We start from the raw sequence: 15,957 nt of genomic DNA, 5'->3' as shown, positions 1-15,957 counted from the left end.
TTTTCCTGAAGACTTTTTGGGGGATTTTCCCAGGGTCTCTGGTCCGCGGGATTTAAAATGAAGAGTTTGGTGGTCCCTGAGGTCCAAAAGGTGGGCGACCCCTGATCTATCCAAGGCTCCATAAAAGGAAGCTCAATTTCCATCCAGATAACATCTGGCTGTCACATGTCTCTTATTGATATTAAGATTATGATTATCACTATTTTGTTGCTTTGCACATACACTGAGAGCTTCTGCATTGGAGACAAATTCCTGGTGTGCCTAATCACAACCACTTGATCAAATAAAGTATTCCACTCCATTCCATCCCATTCCATCCCATTCCATTCTAATCCAATCTAATCCAGCCTCTGGATTTCCTCAGGAAGACATGTTTAAATATTGATCCGTATTTTACAGGCTTCAGGGTTTAAAAAAAAAAGAAAACAGATTCACATTGTTGTTACAGTCCTCATCTCTTACCTCGAATGTTTGAACGGGGATGCTCTTCACTTTGCGAAAAGATGGCTGAGCCTGTCCAGGCTGGGCGGTGGAGCTCATGTCCTGGAGAGCTTTGAGGGCCTGCAAGAGATACAACACGGGGCCTTTACACCAGCCTCCTCAATCCATCCCCTGGCTGTTGGGGTTCGCCAGCAGCAGGTGCGAACGGCTGAGGACTCGGAGAGCGAAGACTCGGATGAGGGGCCTGTGGGTGATGCAGGGACGGGGCCAGGACCACCAGGGAGTGGAGTGCGGCCTTCGGAGACTGTGCGGGCTGGCAGCAGCGATGAAGAGGTCCCCGAGGAGCCTGTGCTCAGTGCAGGTGTACGCAGGGCTGCTCAAAGGAAAGAGCAGCTGCAGCAGCACCGGTGACTCGGGAGTAAGTCTGCAAGGTAAAGGCCCCCTCCCTGAAGAGATAAAAGCCAGCTGAGAACCCGGAGTTCTTTGCAGGAAGCAAAGCAGTTTGTGCACTAAAGCCTTGTGGACGTTCAGAGTATCTTGGTTGGTATTTGGAGACTCTTTGTGTTTGAAATATTTCTTGGCAGCTTTATCTAGCATTCTTGGCAGCTTTTCACCACCTTGGCAAGGCTCGTTCTTATCTGAGACAATTAGTTGGAAACAGCCTTTTAACCGGGAAGGAACAGGATTTGAAAAGAAAGTTAAAAGGTTTTGCTGTTACCTCCGTTTGGTGTTGCTCTCTTTGGAACAAGTTTTGGGTCAGAACAGTCGCTCCCTCTATTCATCGGTACCTCAAAGTGTTCGGCCTCCTTTTCCCTCCCCTCCTAATTCTTTTCCAAGGAATTCCAGAGATTGGAGTTCCTGCCCTCTTTCCAAATGTCCACCGGCTCCTTTCAGCGGCCATTTAGCAGCCTAATTCTCCTGCCCACCATTGTTTGGTCCTTGGAAATCTATTTGGCCTTTCCCAATTCGGTACCCACCCGAAGCTGGCTGTGGAGGATGGACTTGTGACTCAAATTTGTAGAAAGCACCCCAATTGGGCACACGGTAGCCTAACTCCGTGATGGCGAACCTAGGGCAGGCGTGCCAGAGGTGGCATGCAGAGCCATCTATGTGGGCATGCGAGCTCTCGCCCCAGCTCAGCTCCGCCATGCATGTGTACATGCCTCCCGCTGGTCAGCTGGTCTTCAGGTCTCTGCCATGCATGCACAGGAGGGCTGGGCGCATGCACAGGGCACATGCAATGGGATGTGCATGAATGTGCATGGGGGCGGGGCATGTGCATGGGGGCGGGGTGCATGCGCAGGTGACATGCACACATTGCATTTTGGAAATGCGCATGCCGAAAAGGTTAGCCATCACTGGTCTAACTGCTCGGGTTAAAACAACACAAAACTTTCCCTTACAAACAGGTATTCCTGGACCGATGACCATAATTTCTCTTGTTAAAGCAAGACGGTTGTTAAGCGACTGGCACTCAATTTTAAAACCATTTTTTGGGCCATGGCTGTTAAGTGAATCACTGCAGGTAAAGTGAATCTTGTGGTCATTGAGGGAACCCAACCTCTCCCGTTGATTTTGGTTGTCAGAAGCCAGCTGGGAAGGTTGCAAGAGGGGCCTAGGTGACCTTGGGACTCTGCAACTCTGATAAACATATGGCACTTGCCACAAACCAAATTTTTCTTGCGTGACTGTAGGTTGTGTGAAAAACGGTCATAAGCAGGGGTGGGATTCTACTGGTTCGCACCTATTCGCTAGAACCGGTTGTTAACCTTCTAAGCAGTTCGGAGAACCGGTTGTTAGAAGAAATTACAGGGCTAATCCTGTAAGGAAGGCAGGAAGGAAACATTCTGGTGTTGCTTACAGAAACTGCCTCTCCGTTTACCCCTATTACATTCTTGGCAGGACTAGACTTCCTGTCTCAGGAACTTCTCTGGAGTTTTTTCCCCCTCCTTTGCTGGTACTTTGCTTGTGTGGAGGGACCATTCAAAGTTACAATGGCACTGAAAAAAGTGACTTATGACCATTTTTCACACTTACGACTGTTGCAGCATCCCCACGGTCATGAGAGGCCGGGCGAGGAGATGCATGCCTCAATGTGAGTGATGTTGAGTTGGCCACGCCCACCCAGTCACATGACCACCAAGCCATGTCCACCCAGTCACATGACTACCAAGCCACGCCCACCACTTAAGCCACGCCCATAGAACCGGTTGTTAAAAAAAATGAATCTCACCCCTGGTCATAAGTCACTATGTTCAGTTTCGTTGTTGTTTCAAAGGGACACTAAACAAATACAGGACTACCTATATTAGGGAATTTAAGCTCCATGGATGGTACCAACTAGAGCAGAGGTCGGCAACTTGAAACACTCAAAGAGCCGTTTCAAGCCATTCCACACAGAAAAGAAAACACCAGGAGCCACAAAAACCCTTCCCATTGCCTGACTATTTCCTGAGCGGCCACAAAACTAGCCCGTGTAGTTGAATTAAATGTTCTGTTTTCTTCTGAAACTTTTCTTTTCTTGGATCTATCCATGGTTGGCCTACTGGAGGTCGTAAAGCTCAATAAATGGCGTACCGGCAGGTGTCACACACATTGGTGGTTGTGACACATATTTTGAGCATCAGGGAGTCGCAGCAGAGGGGTGAAAGAGCCACACGTGGCGCCAGAGCTGTGGGTGTCAACTCATAAAATATTTCTCTAGTCTTTTAGAGTTGCCAACAGAAAGGGAGGCAGGAGCAGTGCAGCAGCTTGCAAATTGAAACTGTATTCCATAAATGTTTTCGAAGATAGTAACTAGGTGACCGAAGTTTCTGCCCCGCAAAATTCTAACTGGAGAGCCTGATGGATGACTCTGGGCTATGGATGGGTCCCATTGGAGGATATGGATTAGGATACATCCAGGGGGTGCAGGGGGGAAAACCAGGGTCAAGGGTGACAATGAATGATGTGTCTCGGAGTCGGCTACACCCAGGCAGTGCCGGACATGTTAACTCCCAATAAATCCTTTTGAAGTTTTGGAAGTTTGGCTCGAGACTCATGATCCAAATGGGGGTCACTGCTGGAGCCCTGAGAGCATGTTGCTGACCCCCGGACGAGAGAAAAGTTCTGAAGCCCTTGGGGAGCGGGTCCTCCTGGGCTCCTTGGGCGACAGCATAGTTTGGGGGCCAGGAAAGCTTCCTGAAGAGACCCTTGGATGCTCCTCAGCCAAAGATAGATCAGGCTAGAAGAAGACTTACCTTCTTCTCAATATTGGAGAGGAAGTCCTTCAAGATGGACAGCTTCAGGACCAAACTGTCCAACTCCTGCCCCTCTCCTGTCTGCCCGGCAGTCTGGAAGTAAACAAGATGGGAGTTTTGAACAACCGAAGGTTTAAGATGGAGGCTTAGGGGCCCCTAGATAGTCCAAGGGTGCCAGAATCCAACTGGGCCCAAATATTCCAGGTCCTCACCAACGACAGCTGAGAGGAATGGCGGAATAACAGGGGATTTTATTGTCCAACCAAGGAAAGTGACTCCTGCCCAGGATTGTCTGCTGGAGGGACATGGAGGGAATCAAGGTGACTGACCCCAACCCATACGGGTTCTTTGTCACTTTCATTTGGGGGGTGGGGAGACCACAATAATTTAAAAAAAAAACAGCCTCCATCTCATTAGTTGATGGTTCCTGTAGCCTTTCCACCAACCAACAATGGAATAAACACAAAAAAAAATACTAAGGACTCAACCCTGGTAATAGAAGACTTCAAATAATCCTGACACTGCTTATGAAAAACCCGCTCTTCACCTCTTCCCTTCCACCAGGTAGACTCGACCCAAATCCATCTCCAGATAAAGCTACATTCTGAAGATCTATTTGGGCAGGGTCGCCTATGAAGACATCTCATGGAATCCCAGAATCCAGGGATGGAAGATCCGTTGGTGGTCTTCTAATCTACCCCCTTGGTAAGGCAAGGATCCTCAGATCACCCCCATAGAAACATCTGGCTGAACTTCAAGCGAAACTTCCAGAGATGGAGCGTCCATACCTCCAGAAGGCCAGCTCTTCTGTTGCTTCTTGGCTTACACCAGAGGTCTCCAAACTTGGCCACTTTTAAGACTTGTGGACTTCAACTCCCAGAATTCTTCCTCCGGTCATGTTAGCTCAGGAATTCTGGGAGTCCAAGTCCACAAGCCTTAAACCTGCCAAGATTGAAGATCTTTGATCTCTAGCAGAGGTCTCCAAACTTGGCCACTTTAAGACTTGTGGACTTCAGCTCCCAGAATTCTGGGAGTTGGTCCACAAGTCTTAAAATTGCCAACTTTGGGGATCCCTGTCCTACATCCATGTTTGTCAACCTTGGCCACTTTAAGACGTGTGGACTTCAACTCCTAGAATTCCCTGGCTGGGGAATTCTGGGAGTTGAAGTCCACAAGCCTTAAAGCTGGCCAACAACCTTGGCCTACAACCTCCACACAACACAATTGTTTCTCCACCCTCCCTTCAAGAGGGAAGGAACGTTGGGGCCAAGAGACCTCCAGGAAACAAGGACCAGAGCAAAGGGAAGGCTGTCAATACCCCAGACCCCTCAGTTGAAGAACGGCCATGCATGGACCCAGACCTGGAAAAAATTCTCCCTTCTTTGAGACCCCTTACCTGCTGCAGGATGCGAGACACCATTGGGGAGCTCTGCTGGTCAAACACCTTGGACAAGATCTCCAGGCCTGCTAAGACTTTGTCCACCTCGCTGGAAGGAGAAGAAGACACAGAGGAGTCAGCCTCCTGTTGAATGCAGACCCCCAAACTGGGTCCCGAGCCAGGACTCTTTGCAGAAAAGTTTCTTTAGAATATGCATAAGGTAAATAAAGGTTCCCCTCGCACATCCATGCTAGTGGTTTCCGGCTCTAGGGGGCGCTGCTCATCCCCATTACAAAGCCGAAGAAGAGCCAGCGCCGTCCGAAGACGTCTCCGTGGTCATGTGGCCGGCAGGACTAAACGCCTTCGAAGGCGCACAGAACGCCGTTCCCTTCCCACCAAAGGGATCCCTATTTTTCTACTTTCATTTTCTTTACGTGCTTTCGAACTGCTAGGTTGGCAGAAGCTGCTGGGACCAGCAACGGGGGCTCACTCCGTGATGCGGCGCTGGGGATTCGAACCGCCGAACTGCCAACCTTTCTGATCAACAAGCTCAGCGTCTCGGTCCCCTGAGCCACCACGTCCCTAGAATATGTATATGGCCGCCCAACTCACTTAGGGTGACTCCGGGTGGCTTATAGGAGTAAAACCCCGAACACAAAACCCATAGTCCCCACCCTTCTGGCGGCAACCATCAAGCCAACCCCCTAGATGGGCTCCGTATCCCTCCGAAGGACCTCCATGCCCCTTGGCAGAAACACGTCTTCAGGGCCTCTTGAAAGAGGGTGAAGGTGGGGGCCAGTCTTCTTATTCCCTGCAGGGATGATGTTCCACGGGGAGGGAGCCACTACGGAGAAGGCCCTTCTTCTTGGTCCCACCAGATGGACCTCCCTAAGAGAAGAGACCCCTAACATCTCCTGTCTCCTCTCTCTGGTGGTGTTGTGACCCAAACTTTGTTCCAAGTAAACAACATCAGACAGAGATAAAAGCAAAACCTTTTAGTGCTTTTCTGAGAATTCTGTTCCTTCCCGGTTAAAAGGCTGTTTCCAACTAACTGTCTCCGATAAGAAGGAGCCTGGCCAAGGTGGTGCAAGGCTGCCAAGAACACTGGATAAAGTTAGTAAGAAATATTTCAAACACAAAGAGTCTCCAAACACCAACCAAGCTACTCCGAACGTCCACAAGGTTGAGTGGGAAAACTTCTTTGCTTCCTGCAAAGAACTCGGGTTTCTCAGCTGGCTTTTATCTCTTAAGGGAGGGGCCATTATCTTGCAGCCTTACTCCCGAGTTTCTCATGCTGCTGCAGCTGCTCTTTCCTTCGAGCAGCCCTGTGTGCATGTGCACTGGACACAGGCTCCTCGGGGGCCTCTTCCTCACTGCTGCCAGCCTCCACCATCTCAGAAGGCCGCACTCCACTCCCTGATGGTCCTGGCCCCATCCCTGCATCCCACGCAGGCCCCTCATCCGAGTCCTCGCTCTCCCAGACCTCAGCCGTCCACACCTACTGCTGGCGAACCCCAACAGTTGAGATGCGTAGATATGACTGAGAAAAGACGGTCCTTCAAATAACAGGAAGGGAGCCACCATGGAGGAGGCCCTTCTTCTCGGTCCCACCAGGTGGACCTGCTTGAAGGAGGGCCTGTCAGCTCTGTTGAAGTTCACAAGCCTTCAAATTAAAAAGGTAAGTTCAAGTTGAAGTTCCCAAGTCTTAAAGCCGTGTGTGTGTGTGTGTGTGTGTGTGTGTGTCTTCAAACTTGATAGCTTTAAGACTTGTGGACTTCAACTCCCAGAATTCCTCCTCCAGTCATGGTAGCTCAGGAATTCTGGGAGTTGAAGTTCACCAGTTTTAAACTTGCCATGTTTGAAGGTCCTTGTCTTAAAGCAGGGTGTCCAACCTTGGCCACTTTAAGACTTGTGGACTTCAACTCCCAGAATTCCTCAGCCAGCAAAGCTGGCTGAGGAATTCTGGGAATTGAAGTCCACAAGTCTTAAAGTGGCCAAGGTTGGACACCCCTGTCTTAAAGTCTCCAACTTTGAAGGCCCTTTCCTAAAGAGGAAACCCTTCATCTGTGTCTATCGAGACCCTGGCTGGTCTCTCCTGCGAAGGCCGACGATGGTCAGAAGGACGAGACACCCTGTAATTTCCTCTCCCACCACTGAGATAATTGCTCTGAAATCTTACACCCCGGATTTCTAACAGGGAGACATGCCAAAGGGGAAAAAAATAATGCAAGACGGTATTAAAATATACTGCTCGGCCCATTGTGCCACGTAAGCAAATTCCAGCGTAGCCTTAGAAATGGGAATTCGTCTAGCCCAAAGGGAATTATTTTGGGCTGGATGCGAAAAGCTCAAGATTGCTGAAGTGAATCGACACAGAGAAGCCCCGTTCTTGGACTCAGGGATCCACCATGTGCCGTGAGCAAGTTTGTTCTCTTCTAGCGGGGGTCTCCACCCTTGGCCCCTTTCAGCCTGGAGGACTTCAACTCCCAGAATTCCCCAGCCAGAGAGAGAGCTGAGAGCTGAAGAAGCTTCTTGGATGAGAGGCGAAATGTCTTCAAAAGAAAAACCAAGGTAGGTCCAGTTGCCTCTTGGGGGAAAAAAAAGGCACCTTTTATACTCCTCGACTTATAACAGTTCATTTAGTGACCATTCCAAGTTACAAAGGCACGGAAAAAAAAAAGTCACATATCACCCTTACGACCGTTACAGCATCCCCCACGGTCGTATAATCAAAATTCGGACGCTTGGCAACTGGTTCGTATTTATGACGGCTGTAGTGTCCCCTTGGCGTCACGAGATCCCCTTTTGCGACCTTCTGATGAGCAGAGTCAAGGGGGAATCCAGATTCACTTAACAACCGGGTGACTCGCTTAACAAATGCAATGATTCACTTCACAACGGTGGCCAGAAAAGTCGTAAAATGGGGCAAAACTCACTTCACAAATTCTTCACTCAGTAACATACATTTTGGGCGGATTTGTCTGTCGTAACTCGAGGACTGCCTGTACCTGACAGACCGGTATTAAACCAGCATTCCTATCAACCGACAGAGGGCCCGTTTCCCAGGCTCCGCCCACTTCTCGAGCTCTTTTTGTCCCTGCTCGGCCCACAATCGTAGGCTCGTGCGGATGGCCTCACCTGTGCAGGCGCCGGCAGGATGTGACGAGGGTTTTGTTGAGGTGGGGCAGGTTGCTGGCCCCTCCCTTCACCGCCTCCAGGTCCAGGGAGTAGCTGCCTTTCAGGTATTCGTGGGAAATGGTGCTGAGTCCATTGGTGGGGCTGAGAGACAAGGAAAAAAAGAAATGAGCCCGTGTTTCAACGCATCACTGTTCTGACCCAGGCTTCGTCAAACGTACTGAAACACCCACTGGAGGCACTTGACACTGGCAAGATTGGCCAAAATATACCCGAATATGAAACTGCAATGTTGGAAATGTAAGCTCACGGACGGGACATACTATCATACGTGGTGGCAATGCCCCACAGTTAAAAAAATTACTGGGAAAAATGGAAGAAATGGATAAGAGAAATTACAGGGTACGGTATTGAATTTAAGCCAGAAACTTTCTTATTGGGGATGATCAAAGGAAACCTGAAGAAACATATCCAATACATCGTACAACACATATTAACAGCGGCAAGAATTGCTTATGCCCAAAGCTGGAAAATAGATGATGTACCTTCCGAAAATATGGTAATAAACAAAATACTTGATTGAAACACAAACTTGTTTGAAAAGCAAAACCTTTTTAATGCAACGCTAGGAAACCCCAAAAACTTTAACCTTTGACTGTCTATTCTTGACCTCACCCCTTTCCTAAGAGGTCTGTAGGGGGCGTGCATAAGCGCACCTATGCGCCTACCGTCCCTGTCCTATTGTTTCTTTTATTCTTCTTATATGTACCCATTTCATATATTCATAACTATGTATATACTTATACCTGTTATCTAATAATCGCTTGACAAAATAAAATAAATAAATAAAAATAAAAATAAAATAAATTACTTTCATTTCCAGCCAGAACTAATTATACACAGTTCCCCAAGATAAGTGATCTGACCTATACTGATTCCAAGAGAGCAAACACAAGACAAAGGTAACAGCACAACCTTTTAATGTTTCATTTACGAACCCGCTTCCTTCACAGATCAAAGGCTGCTTCCAACTAATTAGCTCCGATAAGAAAGAGCCTGGACAAGTTTTTGCAAGGCTGCCAAGAACACCAGATAAAGTTACTAAACAATAAATCAAAGAGTCTCCAAACACCAACTCAGATACTCCGAACGTCCACAAGGCTTGAGTGCAAAAACTTCTTTGCTTCCTGCAAAGAACTCCGGGTTCTCAGCTGGCTTTTACCTCTAAAGGGAGGGGCCATTATCTTGCAGCCTTACTCCCGCGTCGCCCGTGCTGCTGCAGCTGCTCTTTCCTTCTGTGCACATGCACGGCCCAGGCTCCTCGGGGGCCTCTTCCTCACTGCTGCCAGCCCCCACAAGCTCCAAAGGCCGCACTCCACTTCCTGATGGTCCTGGCCCTATCCCTGCATCCCACACAGGCCCCTCATCCGAGTCCTCGCTCTCCGAGGCCTCAGCCGTCCGCACCCGCTGCCGGCGAACCACAACAATTAGCCCATGCTTGCCAGTGCTGGGGAATGTTGCCAAAAACAGAAGTCTCCAAAGGAATTATAACAGAACCCACCCGAAGTACCAGAAAAAACCCACCAGAGTACGCAGAGCTTCAAGAAGGACTCGGAATCTAATTGAACTGCTTTACTTCCTGCAAAAGGTTTCGTCATCGAGGTTTGACTTTTATCCCTTATGGGAGGGGCCGTCACCTCCCAGCCTTACTCCTGAGTCGCCCCTTTTGTCTCAGCTGCTCTTGCCTTCTGGCAGCTCTGTGCATACACACACTGGGAACAGGCTCCCCTGGGTCCTCTTCCTCTCTGCTGCTGCCAGACTCCAAAGGCTCTGAAGGCAGCACCCCCACTCCCAGATAGTCCTGGCCCCATCCCTGCATCGAACGCAGGACCCTCGTCCGAATCCTCTCGACTCCCGGACTGGTCCCTGTCCTTCCTCACTGTTTGATTCTGCTACTGGCTGCACAGGGGTGGAAAAAAAGAGACTTACAACCGGTCCTCGCACTTACAACCCCTGCAGCATCTCCAGGGTCACAAGACCAAAATTCAGGTGCTGGGCCACCAGTATTTCTTGCAGTGACCTTACAAGAAGCCAAGCCCTTGGTGGGTTTCCTTGCAGACGTCTCATTACCAAACTAGCTAACGTCATCCGTGCTAACACCAAATATTGATTTGATCTTAATTCTGGTTTCGAAGCCTCAGATTTCTGCAGGAGACTTTTGGGTGAAACACCGAACGTTGCTTTAATTTTTTATTTTTATTTTACAGGGTTCCGTTTTATAGTGCTTGTAAATCTTGTTCTGTGTTTTGCTGTGATGGTTCTATTCTTTTGGGCATTTCCTTTTTTTTTTAGGCATCAATTCAACTGATAAATCCATAAAGAAATAAAAGCAGATCTACCTGTACCAAGTTGCTAGTGCATCAAGTTGTGTACTTTTCCAGTGAATAAATCCTGCCTTTTTCCTCCCCCCAAAAAGGGAAGCCTGGAGGTCGGTGGGTCTTAGCCCAGAGGGTGGGGGAGGGGTGCATCTGTGGGTTGAGGTGGGGGGCTGGGGGGGGGTCCTGTTCTTCTCCCAGCCTGGGATTCCGCCTTACCTTTCCAGGGCTCGGTCCTGCACTGCAGGGGGGGTTGTCGCCAGGAGGGAGGGGCTGCTGCCCCCAGGAATGCTGGTGGAGCCCGAGCGAGGGGGCAAGGGGGGCTTCTCGTCCTCCCCGTCTGCGAGAGAGAAAATCAGCTGCCATGTGGCCTCCCCAGAACAACCAGGAACAGCGGCAGGAAGAGGAAGGGAGGGGAAGGGAGGAATGAAGGAGGGAAGGGAAAGGAAAGGTATGAAGGAAAAAAGTAATAGAAGGAAAGAAAGGAGGGAGGGAAGGAGGGGAAGGGACAAGAAAGGAAAGGAAGAAAAGAAAGGAATGGATGGGAGGGAGGGAGGGAAGGAGGGAGGGAGGGAGGGAGAAAAGAAGGAAGGAAGAAGAGAACATAAGAGAGGAGAGGAGAGGAGAGGAGGGGGGGAGGGGAGGGGAGGGGAGAGGAGAGAGAGAAGAGAAGAGAAGAGAAGAGAAGAGAAGAGAAGAGAAGAGAAGAGAAGAGAAGAGAAGGGAAGGGAAGAGAAGAGAAGAGAAGAAGAGATGGGAAGAGAAGAGATGGGAAGAAGAGAAGGAAGAAAGGAATGGAAGGGTGTGAGGGAGGGAAGGAAGTAAAAAGGAGGAAGAGAGGGAGGAAGGGACGGGAAAGGAAAGGAAGAAAAGAAAGAAAGGGATGGAGGGAAAGAGGAAAGAAGGAAAAAAGGAGGGAGGGAGGGAAGAAGAAAGGAGGAAGGAAGGAAGGAAGGAAGGAAGGAAGGAAGGAAGGAAGGAAGGAAGGAAGGAAGGAAGGAAGGAAGGAAGGAAGGAAGGAAGGAAGGAGGGAAGGGAAGAGATGGGAAAGGAAGAAAGAAATGGAAGGGTGTGAGGGGAGAAGGAAGGGAAAAGGAGGGAGGGAGGGGAGGGTCTGATTGGTACCGGAATAGTCCCTCTCCTCCGCGTTCTCTTTCTCCTTCTCCCGTTCCACAGGGAAGAGCAGAGTGCAGGCCAGGCCCTGGTTTGGCTGCAGGTAGAGGGCAATCAGCTCGCTCAGCGTCTTGAAACGTCGCACCGGGACTCCCTGGGACGTCTGCGGGAAGGGAAGGACACCGTCCAGCAGGCCGAAGGACCCCAGGAGGCCTCAGGGAGGGAGGAGCCGCCTGCCTGGGGAGAAGAGGGGACACCAGGATCCCCCCTGAGAACGGGGAGGACTGGGGAGGGCAGCTTGGGGGGCCCTGGGCTGCAGACGGGGGGAATTCAGCCACCTCTCCCTCTCTCTCTCCCTTCCTCCCTCTCCCTCCCTCCCTCTCCCCCTCCCCTTCCTTCCCCTCTCTCTCCCTCCCTCCCTCTCCTCCTTCCGTCTCTCTCCCTCCCTCCCTCTCCCTCCCTCCCCCTCCCCTTAGTCCCTCCCTCTCCCTCCCTCTCCCCTCCCCTTCCCTCCCTTCCTCTCCCTCCCTCTCCCCCTCCCCTTCCCTCCCTCTCTCCCTCCCTCCTTCTCCCTCCCTCTCTCCCCTCCTCTTCCCACCTCTCTCCCCCCTCCCTCCCTCCCCTCCCCCCCCTCTCTCTGTCGGCACAATATCACTCTTCCAGTATTTGAGGGGCTGCCACAAAGAGGAGGGGGTCAATCAGTTCAGGTTAGATTAACAGAGTTGGAAGGGACCTTGTAGGTCATCTAGTCCAACCCCTCACCCAAGCCCCCTTCCTCCCAGAAGACAGGAAGCAACGGGTGGAAAGTCATCAAGGAGAGAGGCATCCTGGAACTCAGGAGAACTTCCTAGCAGGGAGAAGAATTAACCGATGGAACAACTGGCCTCCAGAAATTGTGGCTGCTCCATCGCTGGAGGTTCATAAGAAAAGACAGGATGGCTATTTGTCTAGAGTGGTACAAGGTCTCCTATTTGAGCAGGGGGTTGGACTAGAAGACCTCTAAGGTCCCTTCCAACGCTGTTATACTGAAGTTTGGGGGCCTGTCCTGGTTGTTGTCAAGTTACTGTCTAGAAAGCAAGAAGACACGAGTTCAAGACCTGCCTTAGCTAGGAAAGCCGGCTGGGTGACCGTGGGCCACTCCCTTTCTCTCTGCCCAGCCCCCGTCACAGAACTGTTGTTGTGGGGGAAACTGGAAGAGAAAGTTGTGCTGGATAAGCTTGCCTCCTGGAGTTATTTGTATAAAGCAGAGGTCTCAAAACCTGGGCCACTTTAAGACTTGTGGACTTCAACTCCCAGAATTCCCCAGCCAGCAAAGCTGGCTGAGCAATTCTGGCAGTTGAAGTCTATGAGTCTAAGGTTGGAGACCCCTGACTTAGATGACCCTTCTGGTCTCTTCCAACTCTATCATTCATGGCTGGCTAGGGAATTCTGGGGGTTGAAGTCCACAAGTCTTAAAGTGGCCAAGGTTGGAGACCCCTGACTTAGATGACCCTTCTGGTCTCTTCCAACTCTATCATTCATGGCTGGCTAGGGAATTCTGGGGGTTGAAGTCCACAAGTCTTAAAGTGGCCAAGGTTGGAGACCCCTGACTTAGATGGCCCTTCTGGTCTCTTCCAACTCTATCATTCATGGCTGGCTGGGGAATTGTGGGAGTTGAAGTCCACAAGTCTTAAAGGGGCCAAGGTTGGAGACCTCTGGTGTCAAGTGTGAGAAATGGTGAAAAGCCACATTTTTCAGTGCCTTTATAATTTCAGACGGTCAGTCAATGAGCTATTATCATTCAAGGACTATGTGTACCTTGTGTTTGATTTCTTAAGAAAGACCCCCAGTCAGCCTCTGGGAAGGATTAACTATGGTTCTGGCTTAGCCAGGATGAAGCTAATCTTTGGGGTGGACGTGTCCCGGCCAGGGGGCTCCGGCTGGCCCATTCTGGCCTGGCTCGGCTGCCCGCTTGCCACGCAGACCAAACGGCTGGCTCAGGATGCCCCGTCAGCCCACAAACTTCCTTTCCGCAGCTGGCGCACCCTTCGCCCGCCTCCTCACTTATTCCTCCTTGGCAAGGAGCACAATAGCGTCCCTGTTGCCCCGTCAATGAGTCCAGCTGGCCTCGCCCCAAGATCAGCACTGTGTGGGCATCTGCTGGGCTCTCACCAGCCGGGGCTGCCCAAGAGAAGCAGCCGGGAAGATGCCGCATGCAGAAAAGGAGGCGCATGACCCAAATTTCCCGGCATGGCTCTCTCCGGCAGCCCCCAGGCCTCTATTTGTCTTCCTGTTGGGCCAGTTCCAGGCGGGGGGGCGGAAGAGAAAACCTTCATACAGAGCTCAGCATCAGGAAGGGGACAAAGGAAGGTCTGGCAGGGAAGCAGGACACGGAAATGCGTAGCCCAAGAAATTTTTAGAAATTCAGCATCCAGAATTCCCACTATTAGATTCCTCCATGGGCCATTGTCCTCTACTTATCACCGTCAGCCTGTTTGGTCTGGTAAACTCTTCTAGGCAGCATTAACAGAGGGTTAGAATCAAGGTCATGTGAAGTGTTAATATCCCTTTATAGAATGGAATGGAATAGAATAAGAAAGAATAGAATAGAATATATAGAACAGAATGGAGTGGAGTGGAGTGGAGTGGAGTGGAGTGGAGTGGAGTGGAGTGGAGTGGAGTGGAGTAGAGTAGAGTAGAGTAGAGTGGAGTAGAGTAGAGTAGAGTAGAGTAGAGTAGAGTAGAACAGAACAGAATAGAATAAGAATTAGAATTCTTTTATCGGCCAGGTGTGATTGGACACACAAGGAATTTGTCTTGGTGCAAATGCTCTCAGTGCACATAAAAGAAAAGATACATTCGTCAAGAGTCAAGAATCATCAGGTACAACACTTAATGATAGTCATAGGGTACAATAAATGAAAAACTGAATGAAAAACTGCTGGTGACCTTCTACCGCTGCACCACAGAGAGTATCTTAACTTATTGCACCTCTATATGGTTTGCCAATTGCACAGTGGCTGATGGGACAGCACTCCAGAGGGTGAATGTCATTGCCCAGAGGATCATTGGTTGCCCTCTCCCCTCTTTGGAAGAGCTTCATAGCTCCCACTGCCTCAAGAAAGTTCAAAACATCCTCAAAGATCCATCTCATCCTGGGAAGCCTTTTTTTTTGAACTATTACCATCTGGCAGACGGTACAGGGGGATAATAATAACAGGGCAAATAGGCTGAAAAACAGCTTCTATCCCAGGGCTGTAGCTCTGTTGAATTCTACTGTATAGTGCAACATGAATGCAATATCAGGGGTTTTCGGTTCAGTGTGTGGAGGGTGAAGGGTGTGTGTTTGGGTTTATTTTCATGGCCATGATGTGCCCTGAAGGTGGTGTTTGATTTCGTTGTGCGAGGTGCAGTGACAATAAAGTAAACTAAACTAAACTAAATAAATATAATATTTATTTATTGTATAAATAAATAAGCAATTATAAATCCTTGGTGAGGCCACATTTGGAAAATTGAACCCAGTTTTAGTCATCACAATATAAAAAAAAAATGTTGAGACTTTGGAAAGAGGGCAGAAAAGAGCAACCTAGATGATTAGGGGACTGGAGGATAAAACATATGAACAACGGTTGCGGGAATTGGGTATGTCTAGTTTATGATGAAAATAAGGACTAGAGGGGACATGGTAGCAGTCTTCCAATATTGGGGGGGGGTATCACAAAGAGGAAGGGGTCCATTTATTCTCCAAAGCCCCAGAAGGGAGGACAAGAAGCAACAGATGGAAACTGAAGAATATAGAATAGAATAAAATAGAAAATAATAGAATAGAATATAGAATAGAATAGAATAGAATAGAATAGAATAGAATAGAATAGAATAGAATAGAATAGAATAGAATATAGAATAGAATAAAATAGAAAATAATAGAATAGAATATAGAATAGAATAAAATAGAAAATAATAGAATAGAATATAGAATAGAATAAAATAGAAAATAATAGAATAGAATATAGAATAGAATAAAATAGAAAATAATAGAATAGAATATAGAATAGAATAAAATAGAAAATAATAGAATAGAATATAGAATAGAATAAAATAGAAAATAATAGAGCAGAACAGAATTCCTTATTGGCCAAGTGTGATTGGACACACACAAGGAATATGTCTTGGTGCATATTAACCAGTGAAACAGCTTACCACCAGAAATTGTGAATAGTAATAGCAATAGCAATAGCCCTTAGACTTATATACCGCTTCACAGTGGTTTACATCCCCCTCTAAGTGGTTTGCA

At 49.0% G+C, this 15,957-nt stretch overlaps 1 protein-coding gene and 1 long non-coding RNA gene across 3 annotated transcripts in view; both read right to left on the bottom strand.

Moving 5' to 3' along the window:
• Positions 1-15,957, bottom strand: part of LOC148130324 (uncharacterized) — a 99,005-nt gene that overhangs the window by 36,586 nt on the left and 46,462 nt on the right. The window lies entirely within an intron of this gene.
• The window catches only part of INPPL1 (inositol polyphosphate phosphatase like 1), an 80,363-nt gene that overhangs the window by 36,586 nt on the left and 27,820 nt on the right, over positions 1-15,957 (bottom strand). The window contains 6 exon segments of the mRNA XM_087967479.1: positions 463-561; positions 3,681-3,773; positions 5,077-5,167; positions 8,197-8,337; positions 10,788-10,908; positions 11,694-11,844. Coding sequence (XP_087823605.1) covers positions 463-561; positions 3,681-3,773; positions 5,077-5,167; positions 8,197-8,337; positions 10,788-10,908; positions 11,694-11,844 — 696 coding nt within the window.

The sequence above is a fragment of the Notechis scutatus genome, chromosome 5 (genome assembly GCF_049901735.1).
Source record: "Notechis scutatus isolate UNSWTSFEM ecotype Mainland chromosome 5, rNotScu1.2, whole genome shotgun sequence".
Taxonomy (NCBI): domain Eukaryota; kingdom Metazoa; phylum Chordata; class Lepidosauria; order Squamata; family Elapidae; genus Notechis; species Notechis scutatus.
Note: the sequence above shows the minus strand (reverse complement) of the source record. Positions and strands in the feature narration are given on the sequence as shown.